Source organism: Neodiprion lecontei, chromosome 1 (genome assembly GCF_021901455.1).
Source record: "Neodiprion lecontei isolate iyNeoLeco1 chromosome 1, iyNeoLeco1.1, whole genome shotgun sequence".
Lineage (NCBI taxonomy): Eukaryota > Metazoa > Arthropoda > Insecta > Hymenoptera > Diprionidae > Neodiprion > Neodiprion lecontei.
Window position 1 is genome coordinate 35,841,959 of NC_060260.1, and position 12,439 is coordinate 35,854,397.

Genomic DNA, 12,439 nt, shown 5'->3' on the forward strand with positions numbered 1-12,439 from the left:
AGAAGAAAATATTATAAACTGGCTTTTCGAAGATCGTTGCTAATTTCATAGTTTTGGAACTCTGGGTGCTAAGTTCTCCAAGTAAAAAGTTTTCGACACTGCTCTCCAAGTACCCAAGTTATCAATATAGTGAAAGAAATCATATTGTTTAAAATTTACGCTTTCTTCCTTACTCATCTTTGAGGAAAATGAAACTGTAAAAAGGAAAGACTAAAGGAGAGAGAAAAAGATTGACTATTGTTAGTTCGTCGTATTGACACGATTGTTGTTAAGGCTGGAAGTTCAGTGCACAACTTCCTCAAAATAAAACGAAAGTCCAGAAAATTTGCATGTTGCACTAGTGAAGTGAGTTTAGTGGTTCTCTAGTTCAATAGCAAGTTGGTGAGGTGTTCTCTTTTTCAGATTTTTGACCGCTTTCCAGGTATTCTGGCCTTAATATCTTTCAGAGGCAGAAATCATCGCATGATTTTCAATTCCACATAAAAATAAAAAAAAATAAGATTGAAGTGAGACCAGAAATTTTAATAGTGCTGGATCGTAGAAGTATTATGGTTTTTGCCTCTCAGAGATACTTAAGGATCTTGTTCCTCAACCACATACTGATCGTAGCTTAATAATGGTTCAGCCAGATTTTTTGGATTGTACGGTAAGTTGGGTCGCCGGGAGATATTTTTTTATGTTCCAGATTTCTAAACAATGCTGCCAAATCCAGCGGACTTAGATGTCATCAGAAGCTTTTAATGAATGCTCGAACTACAAATGAAGATTGATGTTGTATGATCTACAATCTTTGCATAAATAAAGCATTTTTTGATGTACATAAACAAAAATACCCACTAATCCTGTTATCGTTATTCAGAAAAAGCTAACATAAAAGGACGCACCTACAAGTTTAACATGTTTACACTATCAGCTATACTATGATTGTAAACATTTCTTATAATAGTTCAGCGATTTTTTACACTCATGACGCAAACCCATTTCTCGAGTTTCTGTTTTTAATTCTGTACAAAGATCTGAAATAGAAACGTGATTTTTTATATACAAACATAAAAGTGTGAAAGAACGTGTTCAATTGTTCAATTTTCGGTAACTAATGTTCTGTGCTGTCATAGAATATGCCATCAAATCGGTTGTAAAAATCGACGGTACCGAACGTTCTATTTGGCTCGTAGAAAAAAAAATGAATACGTTCACATCTAACGGAAATTGACAATTTGAACAATCGTTCGATGTGTCGAATTTCGCTGATAGTTTTTTTTGCTTGAAAATCCTGCGTCATGATTAAATAAATGTGATTGCGCGATTATTTACAATGACTTACCAAAATGACGATTTTTTCCCGAAATTTAGATTTTTGGAATTTTGCATGATTTTATACCTTTAGTACCGACTGATGTCAGTCGTTGATTGGAGAATATATGTCAGTCCTCCGTGAAAGCCGTTACTACAGGCAAAGTCGTCGGTACTCTGCATTAAAGTCGACTAAACGTATCGTTGACTGAAGAATTATCATCGCCGATACTCGTCACATCAAGGCGTGTTTCACTGAGAAAATAATGACACCATGATTAAAATATTTCATGATTAGTTACGTTTTCTAAGATTTCATATAATTTCGTTTTCTCATGACTACCAATCATTACAAAGTAGAATTTTATTTTAATATTGCTGATTTCAGTGTGATTTCGGAGAGTATGAAATCATTTCGAACGATATTAGTACCATGATTACTTGAGTAGAAGACCCCTTACGTGGCATTGCAAGTTAATCATTGTACAGTTTTGCAAATTGATTTTAATGAGGTGAGACATTTTTTACGTGTTGAATACGAAAAATATAGTAATTTCCATTAAAAATCTCCCGAATAGTGCTGAGTCGTGTTTTAAATATAAAGTCTGACGTCAATCTGCCGATCAACTACCCTTACCGACCGGAAATACGCTTTACGCCGTTCTTTGAGTTTAATTTGTTTGAAAGCACAGGAAACGATGGAGCGTTGGAGGCATCGTTTCATCAGAGCCTAGAAGAGATTTCTCTCTGGAAGAGATCCAAAACCAGAGAACCGAAAATGATTAGTTCGTTATATGGCAGATAGACGGGGTTGCGTGGTAAGCGCTGCAACACGTCACCAGTGTGTTCGAGTCTTGAGACATTGCTTGAATTTTTTTTAAATGTACGCACAGAAATGTCAAACGACTGAAGGATAAATGTGTTCCCATATGTGAATAACAGATCAAATTATACCGATGTATTTTGAAACGGATGTTTAATGCTCGCAGCGGAAGTATGGACATCACTGTAACCTAACTTTTACCGATCTTCAAGTATCACAGGTGAATAGCATTTTCATACATATTTCTATGAAATACTTACTATAGAAATCATTCGCATGATACCTTAACATGAATATTAATCGCATTATGGACGACGTGTAATTTGCATGTGTAGTATATCAAAAGTATAAGTACCGTAAGGAATCATTGGTCATAGCTGATTAAAAGTTCTCTTAAGACAACAATTATTGTCGTAACTTGAAAAATTGAAGAAAATAAACAGTTTTCAACTATTTTATTGGTATAGTCTTCTGGTGATATGTACAAAACGTCTAATTCCAAATAGTATTTTTCACCGATTAACCTGTTGCAAATTTTCCGTTATTATTAGGATACCAGAACGTTGAGCAAAATGTTGATTGGAGTCGAAAATCCCCATGCGGAGATGGATCCAACCCCTCCATCACCCAGCTTCGATGGCGCCAGCTCCACATCATCAACGCTGGATTCTCCTTTAATGAAATTGTCCTCTTACGTCTTGGCCCTTAGGCCATGGTCATTAAGTGCTTCTTTGATGCCAACTCTCCTTGGATCGGCACTTGCCTATCGATTAATAGGATTAACGAGCTTTAATTGGATATCACTTGTACTTACTTTATTCACGATCGTCTCGGTGCACGGGGCAGGTAACGTTGTAAACACATACTTTGACTATGTCAAAGGTGTGGACAGTCGAAAAAGCGACGACCGAATATTGGTCGATCATATTTTATCTAAAGATGAGCTCGTATCTTTGGGTGCAATCTTATATGCCGCAGGGTGCTTAGGCTTTATTTTACTTACTGCCATTTCACCTGCTAAAATGGAGCATCTGGCTCTTGTTTATTTCGGAGGTTTGTCATCCTCGTTTTTGTATACCGGTGGTATCGGCCTGAAATACATAGCTCTAGGTGATGTTTTGATCTTAGTCATATTTGGCCCGATATCCGTTTTATTTGCATTTATGGCACAGACTGGATACGTTGAATGGGGCACAATGTATTATGCCATACCTTTGGCCTTAAACACAGAGGCTATTCTACATAGTAACAATACAAGGGATTTGGAGAGTGACAGACGCGTCGGAATAGTAACTTTAGCAATTTTGATTGGTCACACAGCGTCACACGTTCTGTATGCCTTTTTACTGTTCTCGCCCTACATAACGTTCGTTGTACTTGCATTGAGGTACTCGGTGTGGTTTTTGTTACCGCTGGTCACATTGCCCGCAGCATTTCGAATAGAAAAAGAATTCAGATCTCCAGAAACTATCCAGGGCGTACCAAAGCAAACTGCTAGACTAAATATGTTTCTTGGAATATTGTACGTTGTAGCTTGTCTACTTATCGACCCTCTTCCTTACCTTCGTTGAATGTAACTCAATTATCAGCTAACAGGCACTTGCAAATATTGATACAATATGTGAGGAATGATTGTAAAGCAATGACAGCTTAGATTACCTCCCAAAATGCAATCGAGTTATAAAGTGAATTGAAATGTGTAGAAACAATGTCTCAAGTGATCTTGTCAAGATGCATATGAATGAAAAATCACTCATACATATTGTATTCTATTGTCAGTATTTGAAATGCGGTTGTACTAAAATAAACTGATCATAAACTAATCGACAGCAATGCTTATGAAGTTTAATTGGACTGTCGCTCATGGATATTTAATGATTATTTAATCATTGAATTACAATAGATGGTAAGAGGCAAGGGCTATGTCTTCAAACGATGTTTTCAATACATTTGATATGACTTAACATTTTCACTACTGTAAATAGTATTGTGCGATATTACTGCCTTACTAATCTCTGCCCAAAGTACAAAGGCAAGTAGCACCAACGCCATTACCAAAAAAGTTTTAGTCCAAACCCTTCAGTCTTGACACTATATTACATTGGTTATTTTTTTCAACTATCGTATAGGTATGTAACAATTGCTGCCTGTTTAGAAAAGTAAATGTTGTGTAATTACAGTTTGTTGATACGTGTTATTGAAAATCCAAGATTAGGTTACAACATAGTTGTTGTCGCTTTACCACCGCAGAAGATATGAAAATACTTGCTCGCTATTCTTGTTACGTAAGAAAATTAAATTCTACACAACATTGGCAAGTGAGAATATTAGCATCGAACGTGTGCGTTATATTCAAAGCAAATTGGAACACTGCAATTATGTGGATACCAAACAAAAGAATTGATCATTTTATCTTCTAGAAGCTATGCTTACATTAGGAATAAATTATAAGTCCAAGTTTGTTGTAACCTTAAACTTAATTTTTCGGCATTTCTTGCAGCACATTCAGATCCAATACTGGCATCAATTTTTATTATTTCTTATTGCTGTTATTATTAATATTATCATTGCATAATTATTGTTAATTACATACTTTTTTCCTTCATATAACTAGGGAGAGGCTTGTTATGATTTATTTTACGTTTAAAATTATTTATGCATTATTAATATGTCGCATAGTGTGTGTGCGTGTGTGTATGTATGTACGTATATGTGTGCATATATATATATATATATATATATATATATATATATATATATATATATATATATATGTATGTATATGTATGTATATATATATATTTGTGGCGTGTGTGTGTGTATATATATATATAATATGGGTTTCGAAAGATTGCCTGATATTTATGTGAAGCCCTTCACATTGGTCAAGAAAGCCGTTTTGACCGCTGGTTGACAGCTTTAATAAATATTTAATAGGTATGAACAATAGTGATTATTTATTTCAAATCGTAGACAGCTTAATTGATAATTATAGAAATGATGGAACTAACAGCACTATTTTTTGTATCAATCGCAAATCGCATATATTAAAGCAATGAAAGAAAATAGTCAGTGAGTCTGCATTATAGACTCCATAGCTATTGCATATTCTGTACAGTCTTTATTCGAACAACCTTGGAGAAAATTTGAGAGAAAATTTAACAAGTTTACTTGAGGCTAATGATATACAACTGGTACCATATATGAATAATTGTTATTACAATTCTTATTTTATTAGCGAACCAAAAGTACAATAAATAATAATGTAATGTTTCATACTCGTGCCCAAGTGAATGACAATAACAACAGTTTGGTAGTGTAAAATCGTACTAATATACCCATTCGAACCAGAATATCGAATTCTCAACTGATTTTTGTACTTTTTTAGAGGTGTTGCGACAGTTTCTGTCGACATATTTATGTCTCATTGGCTATTTTATCATCAACGTTCACATCACACAGAATTTTTCATTTCTATTGCTTTTGCAATGTTGATATGTTATACAAAATGGTTATATAATACACACGAACCTTGTTTCATGATATTTTTTACCATTCGCAATTTGGTGTCAAACAATAAACAGTAATTAAAAAACAAAAATGCGACACTGACAGAAATTTATTGTCGAGTAGTTGTACTATGAATGTATCAAAAATTTGAAGTTACAGTGATTGCTTCCTTGAATTGTTCTTCACAATTACAGTATGATCCAACAAGGTTATAAATTAAAAAAATGTCATTGACAAAAGAATATATAGTCAACGCAAATGTATGTGAGTAATTTCACACATCCAAGAAATTGAAGCTTCTTGCATTGAACAATTTTCATGGATTTTGAGTTTAGAAGGAAAAAAATATGACACTATGTTTCTTTGAAAAAAAATAATCACATATGTTTCATAACTACCATACTCAAGCATACAGGCTGATATTTATCATATTACTAATATCCCACTTAATGTAATAAGCAATTGCTACTTTGTACATAACATCATCAATTTACATGTCAGAAAAGTAATGATAATGCCTGAATTTCCCTACTACACGATGTAATCATTAGTTCGATAATATTAGTTTATCAATATTTCAATATTTGATTGAGTTTTTTGTATTGCTTTTTTGTAGTCTTAGTTTGCAGATTATTAAGTTTCTAAAATAGTGATGGGCGCTTATCAATCAATGTTTCGATTGAGAAATAAAATCTTATTCAAGTACATGAAACATATTCGAAAATTTCTGTAGTCACAATTTTAATACATCTGTTTATTCGAATGTTAGTTTTTTTCTGATCAACCAAGCGGAGATATCAAGTGCTCGTTTTCCTGGGAGAGGAACCAGTGTCGTGTGGCGTCGGGGGAAGGGGGGGGGGAGGTGGAGCTCGAGAGTTCTGTGTAAGCAGAAATGTTTTGATTTCTCGCGGAACTGAGATAAATAGATCTAATTGGTTCCTGTTTTCAGGGATTAAAGATGGACCTGATTTCCTACCAATCAAATTTCTGAACACTATTTTTCAACCACAGCGGCGTTGATTGAAGAATATAAAGATGGATACCGCTGGGTAAATTTTTGGGACCAGTTTTCGGCGGGCAACTGGGCCCAGGTGGGCCTGAGAGCGTAGGAGGGTTCTGCTCTATCGACTCTACCTAACGGACGAACACCGACATTCGTAGCAACCAAAGTAGTGTCGGTATGAAAGCTTCAGATTGAGTCACCACAAAGTGAGTACGTAAGACTACTTGACTGCGATTTAAAAATGGCGATCAGCTCGATCATTCCCGAGAAGACGCGTAACCGTGGCCACCGCCAGCCACCCCAACAACCTCCAAGCACCGCCAACCTCCGTCAACCACCTCCCCCCGCCGCCAAATACCTTCGTCCTCCACGACCTACGCCGATGACTTCCGAGCACCTCCAGACACTTTCTGCCACCTCCTACCACCTTCCACCATTTCCGAACACCTCCGACCACCCCCTAACACCTCCTACCACCTCCGACCACCTTTGTCCTCTTCGTCCCCTTGCTCCGCCATGTATTTTATAACATTAATATTCGTAAATATTCGAACACCTTTTCATTTGCTCTCTCGATCTTGAATTTTCGTAGGGACAGAATCGAAACGCTATTTTAGCTAGTCGCAAGTGAAGTATCTACGTTAGGTAGAGAAGCAGAATTGTTTTTCAAAAAGTGTTCGTATGGAAACAAATTCAGAGTAACTATAATACATCACGGATGCGCTAATTTTGATCGAGATGAAATCGATGCTCCGTATACGAGACTGTATTTAACGCAGTGTCCTGATTTAAAGACCTAAGAAAGTGATTGTCGGCGATTTTTTTTTATGGGGAGAGATAGTAGAACGATGCTTCATAAAACTTTGAGTGTATTTTGACACACATTTGAAAGGTACGAGTAAAACTTTGTATCATCCAACTGTCGCAGAACGGCAGCGTTATTAGCTGACCCTTTAACTGAAGAATGCATCTTTAGTTAACGGCTGACCATCGAAGGGCTTAGCCGCATGAGTCTGGAATCGGCAGGAAAGATAAAGTGCGTATTTCTTGACTGAAATGTAAAAACTAAAATCATCATACATCATACATCATATGTCGTACATCATACATCATACATCATACATTATACATCATACATAGTATTAAAGTTCGAAACCAAAGTTTGGATGTTCGGATATTCAGAAAGTGACGTCACCCAATTTTTTTTTTTCTGTTGACGTCATCGATCTAAACTGAGCTAGCCAAATCCCTCAGTCTGGAAACAATCGCGCAGTCGAGCGGACGTATGAGAATCGCGCTCCGCAGATTTTGAGTACCGAGTTCTCTACCTCTTGGATCCTGCGCTCCGGGTCCGCTTCCTGGAGCAACTCGACTTCCAGGACAAGCGCTCCGTAATTTCTACGCGCCAGGTCCGCTACCTGGTGAAACTCGACTTCCAGGACAAGTTCTCCGTAGATTCTGCGCTCAAGGTCCTCTACCTGCAGGAACTCGACTTCCAGGACAAGCGCTCCGTAGTTTCTGCGCTCAAGGTCTACTACCTGGTGAAACTCGACTTCCAGAACAAGCACTCCGTGGTTCTGGCTGTCCAGGTTCTTTACCTGGCGACTTTTGACCAAGCACTGCGTAGTTTCTGCGCGCCAGATCCGCTACCTGGCAAAACTCGACTTCCAGAATAAGCGCTCCGTGGTTCTGGCTGTCCAGGTCCTTGACCTGATGACTTTTGACATTCACGACTAATTTTTCATAGCTCTGGCTGTCCAGGTCCTTGACCTGATGACTTTTGACATTCACGACTAATTTTCCGTAGCTCTGGCTGTCCAGGTCCGCCACCTGGTGGATTTTGACATCCGGGAAATGCGCTCCGTAGTTCTGGCTGTCCAGGTCCTTGACCTGATTGCTTTTAACCTTCAGGACTAATTTTCAAGTTTACATGTTTGATTATTGAAAACGTCATGTTTTGTACTATCAAACCAATATACATGCTTCAGATAACCTTTTGAATCGGAAGAAACACTGAACGACCAGGATCAACAAATTGCAATTGTTGAGTGGTTGGCATTGTATACATAGGAATACATGACAATAACGTCTGGAAAATTATACAATTTATAGTATGCGTCACGTATTAATCGTAAATGGATCATGTATATTAATACCGTACATGGACCGCATATGCATATATATTCTTTTGTCTCTGCATCATTATCACATCTGATTCTCTCGGGAGCCTCAACTTTAATTAAATCACTGTTTTGCAACGAATTTTGGAAGAAATTTATTCCCATTATTAATTTCTTGTATCGCCGATAAGTCGGTAAATACACACAGGCTAAGTACTAGCTTGGGCTTACCATTGCGTAGACTGTGTTACTCGGAAGGTGAATGCAGCCAGCACCATGTCGAAATCGGTAACTCTGATGTTCTGCAATAAGTTTTCAACTCTACCGTTGGAACATCTCAGGGAGCGCAAGGGCACGACGGTTTTCGGTTGTCACACCGAAGCCCATTAGAACAACTGTCTTTATATTTTGCAGGCAACGACTGAAGTAAGGTTCTTAAACTCTGCTATCCACGATTTTACTTGCGGTTACACACGTCGGTTAATTCTCCGCTCCTTGAAGCTGCGAATCATGAATACCGCATCAATATATTCGGACCCCGTTGTCACCTGCCCGTACGACAAGTACCACAGGATTGCGTTGTCAAAAATTCAAATGCACATTGTTAAATGTGAAAAGGTTAGTTTAGTCAAAAGTCAAGGTAAACAAGTATTGCAATTTTTTAAATTTCATCCTGCTTTGTCTTTTTTACAGAACTATCCAAAAGGATACAAACAAACTTGCCCGTATGATGCAACACATAGATTGTTTGAACACGAATTAACCGATCATATTCAAAACTGTCCTCAGCGCATGGTTCTAGAACCTGAAAAGCATCAGTGTATGGTTATTCAATCTGTAGACTAAAATGGTTTAAAGAAAATTATTGTTGGCCACACACATTGGGTTTCAATTTTATAAATCTTATTGTATACTATCATTTGTTTCAGTCATTAGGAACCATGGGTCCACAATGACCGAATTCTTGGATCGATCTGAGGCTGTAACTAGCACTATAGATCATGGAGAATCTTGGGATGAAGAATCCAACAGGGATTGGATTCCCTCAATTGATGGACGATCTAATATAATAGACAGTAGCACTACTTCAAATTTTCTCCAACCAAGGTGATGTAAAATCAAAAAATTTATAAATCACACACAAGTAGATCATTTGATATTGTTTCTGCCCTTATTTTGTGTAATATTCGATCTTCTATAATATTTACTCTAGTATCCTTGACGTTGATTCCTAATTAACAATTATTAATTCTAGGGATCAGTCTAGATACAAAAAATTCATTGACCCTAATCAGGACTTACGTCGTCCTCTTGGTTACTCAGAGGCAATGTTGGTTGGAGGAGAAACAGATAGAGCTGAAGCGTCTGATATGGAATCAGTTATCAGTGTGATGGGTGTTGGGCGTGGTAAGAACCCATCAGCGCACCTGCGGCTACAGAAACCATTCAGCTTTGGTAGAGGAATATCTCTGCCAAGAAATGACTAGAGCCATCGATTCAAATTTGATACAGATCATAAAGTGAAGAGTGATATTTTTGCTGAGCATTTTTTTTTTAATAATTATTTAGCGTATTCCAAATAACCTGGTCACTAATAGGCCTGAATGTACAATTTTATTCTGAAAGATAACAATCAGCCTATATAATGGCCTTACATTCTGGTTTTACAATTAGCTTATACGTGCAAATTGTACTGGTAAAACTACCAAATAAATAATCTATTTTTATTCATAAAATGTCAAAAGTGGTACGTCATTCAGTTGAATGCGAATACACATATTGTGATTCACTTGTAGTAGAAGCAATTTGGCAGAAATCTGTCAAATCCGTAAAGATAAAAATATTCGTTGTTAGATCAATGGAATAGTGTATTTCCAGTTATTTCTAAATTTATATTCATTAATATCATTCATCAAACAAAATTTAACTTGCCATTTTAGTTCACTTACAGATTCTTATAGTGATAGTGTTTCACATAAATATCGTTAGCACTGTCTATTTTATTTCAGCATCTCCAAGTAGTTTAGCTTATTTCTTCATTTCAAATTTGCCCTGATATGTACAATTAAAATTAAGATCATACAATCTATGCTATCAAAGAAAGCACGTATAAGTAGTATCAAAATATGTTACACAACTACTGTGAACGTTGCACATTATATGTTCCAATTATCAGAAACTTGAACGACCTGATATTATAACGGATATTCATAATTTCTAGAGAAGCTTAACGTTTGCCATGTATTATGAGTGTTCTGACTGGTTTCAAAACCGAATTTATTTAGTTTCCGGGATTTGATCAACAGAGTCACTACTGCAAATATTTTTCAAGCCGACAACAGAATGTGTAGTGAAAAATAATGAGAATTTACTTTTTTCATTTCACTACATTCCTGAAATTTCTTAGACATACAGAAATTTGTAGATTGTATCAGCAGATTCATGGTAACCGCTGAATAATTAACTCTTCAAATACCGTGCAATACATAAATATATACCTATGTAGGTATGTAAGTACGTATACCTATACATGTTTATTAAATGATGGGTTGCATTGCAGATTCAAGGTCAAGTTTATTGCGTTCGTAGCATCTGAAGATTTTATATATATATGAACCTTGAAAAAACTATAAGATCGTGATGAAACATAGAGATTATTTGTATAAGATGAGAACACTTAGGATGTTAAAACGTTATTAATCCTCAGAAACGTAGAATTAAAATAAGTGTGCGGTTTTTTTTTATACTCTGTACACTCTTAACATGACTCCTTATGAATAAGTATTTAACTATCTAAAATATGCTGAACTGAGAGTATGTAGAGTTTCCAGGGTAACAAAAAAAATTAATATGAAAAAATATATTAATTGTTCAAGATTGCCATTTATCACTAATTGAATAATAACTAAAAAGTCTGCTTCTTTCTTGTTGCAAATTGTTTGAATAAGTAGAACTAGAATTAGAGTTTATTCTTATCCAATACCTTATACAACACCAACCTTACAATTTTATGAATCATTGTTTTAAACTATAGCAAAGCTGCTGCGCTCTTAAATGTACAAGGTATGTATTAACATTTTCTATTCCGTATTTCTACAGGTCTGGTTGACTAAAGTTAATTATTGTCAATTATAAAATATTGACAGTTATTTCTATTGTAATTTTACTGTTGGTAAAACATTTAATTCAGTTCCATTTAAGATTTGGATAGCTTTGTTTCAGTAAAATTACTGTAGACCGATAATAAGCAATTGATAATTGTTCAAATGGAAAAGAATTTTACTCAAAATATGAAGTAGAACTTGACTTTGTCAACCCATAAATTTTATCTAATGATTTGAATAAGATCAACTTTTTGCAACAAATAACATATCACGTATGAAATATAAATTTGAGGGTGAATGCAATTCGTAAAAACAATAATCGTGTTTACCATGATGCTAACAAATTTTTAAATTACAGATAAATTGAATTTGAGAAGATATCTCTTTGAAGAAACAAGAGATATTTGACAAAATCGCATTATGTGATAAGATGATTTTGAGGAGAAATAATTAATTGAGTTCTATAATAAAGTGGAGAAGATAAAGTTTAGAGATCCAAAATTCATTTATTTCTATTAACTTATTATTATTATTATTATCATCATATTTTTTTTAGCAAGTTTAGTGATGTTAATTACAATACAAT

At 35.6% G+C, this 12,439-nt stretch overlaps 2 protein-coding genes and 1 long non-coding RNA gene across 5 annotated transcripts; 2 read left to right on the forward strand and 1 right to left on the reverse strand.

Moving 5' to 3' along the window:
* Positions 1–567: 567 nt before the first annotated feature.
* LOC124295528 lies at positions 568–1,766 on the reverse strand. The gene is made up of 2 exons (XR_006905479.1): positions 1,382–1,766; positions 568–1,016 (listed from the first exon to the last, which is right to left on the reverse strand). It is a non-coding gene; the product is annotated as an uncharacterized LOC124295528 (long non-coding RNA).
* A 350-nt stretch (positions 1,767–2,116) lies between these two features.
* On the forward strand, positions 2,117–5,394 carry LOC107220802 (ubiA prenyltransferase domain-containing protein 1 homolog). Its single transcript, XM_015659542.2, has 2 exons — positions 2,117–2,336; positions 2,668–5,394. The coding sequence occupies exon 2, from the start codon at positions 2,689–2,691 to the stop codon at positions 3,685–3,687; it is 999 nt and encodes a 332-aa protein (XP_015515028.1). The 5' UTR covers positions 2,117–2,336; positions 2,668–2,688; the 3' UTR covers positions 3,688–5,394.
* Positions 5,395–6,673: 1,279 nt separating this feature from the next.
* LOC107220795 (gametocyte-specific factor 1) lies at positions 6,674–11,361 on the forward strand. Of its 3 annotated transcripts, none has more exons than XM_015659531.2 (5): positions 6,674–6,835; positions 9,164–9,367; positions 9,443–9,569; positions 9,679–9,856; positions 10,005–11,361. In XM_015659531.2, exons 2-5 carry the CDS (start codon positions 9,260–9,262, stop codon positions 10,234–10,236), a joined length of 645 nt encoding a protein of 214 aa, XP_015515017.1. In that variant the 5' UTR covers positions 6,674–6,835; positions 9,164–9,259; the 3' UTR covers positions 10,237–11,361. The 3 variants fall into 3 exon arrangements, with proteins under 3 accessions (XP_015515017.1, XP_046601843.1, XP_046601840.1); XM_046745887.1 differs by lacking the exon at positions 6,674–6,835 and adding an exon at positions 8,150–8,170; XM_046745884.1 differs by lacking the exon at positions 6,674–6,835 and adding an exon at positions 8,792–9,037.
* The last annotated feature ends 1,078 nt before the right edge of the window (positions 11,362–12,439 follow it).

What these genes read in the sequence shown, in the direction of transcription:
- LOC107220795 (XM_046745884.1), top strand. An exon ending in ACATTGTTAAATGTGAAAAG is followed by an intron (nt 9,368 to 9,442) that starts GTTAGTTTAGTC and finishes TCTTTTTTACAG; the next exon opens with AACTATCCAAAAGGATACAA. An exon ending in TCAAATTTTCTCCAACCAAG is followed by an intron (nt 9,857 to 10,004) that starts GTGATGTAAAAT and finishes TATTAATTCTAG; the next exon opens with GGATCAGTCTAGATACAAAA.
- LOC107220802 (XM_015659542.2), top strand. Translation starts at nt 2,689, where the DNA reads ATGTTGATTGGAGTCGAAAATCCCCATGCGGAGATGGATCCAACCCCT.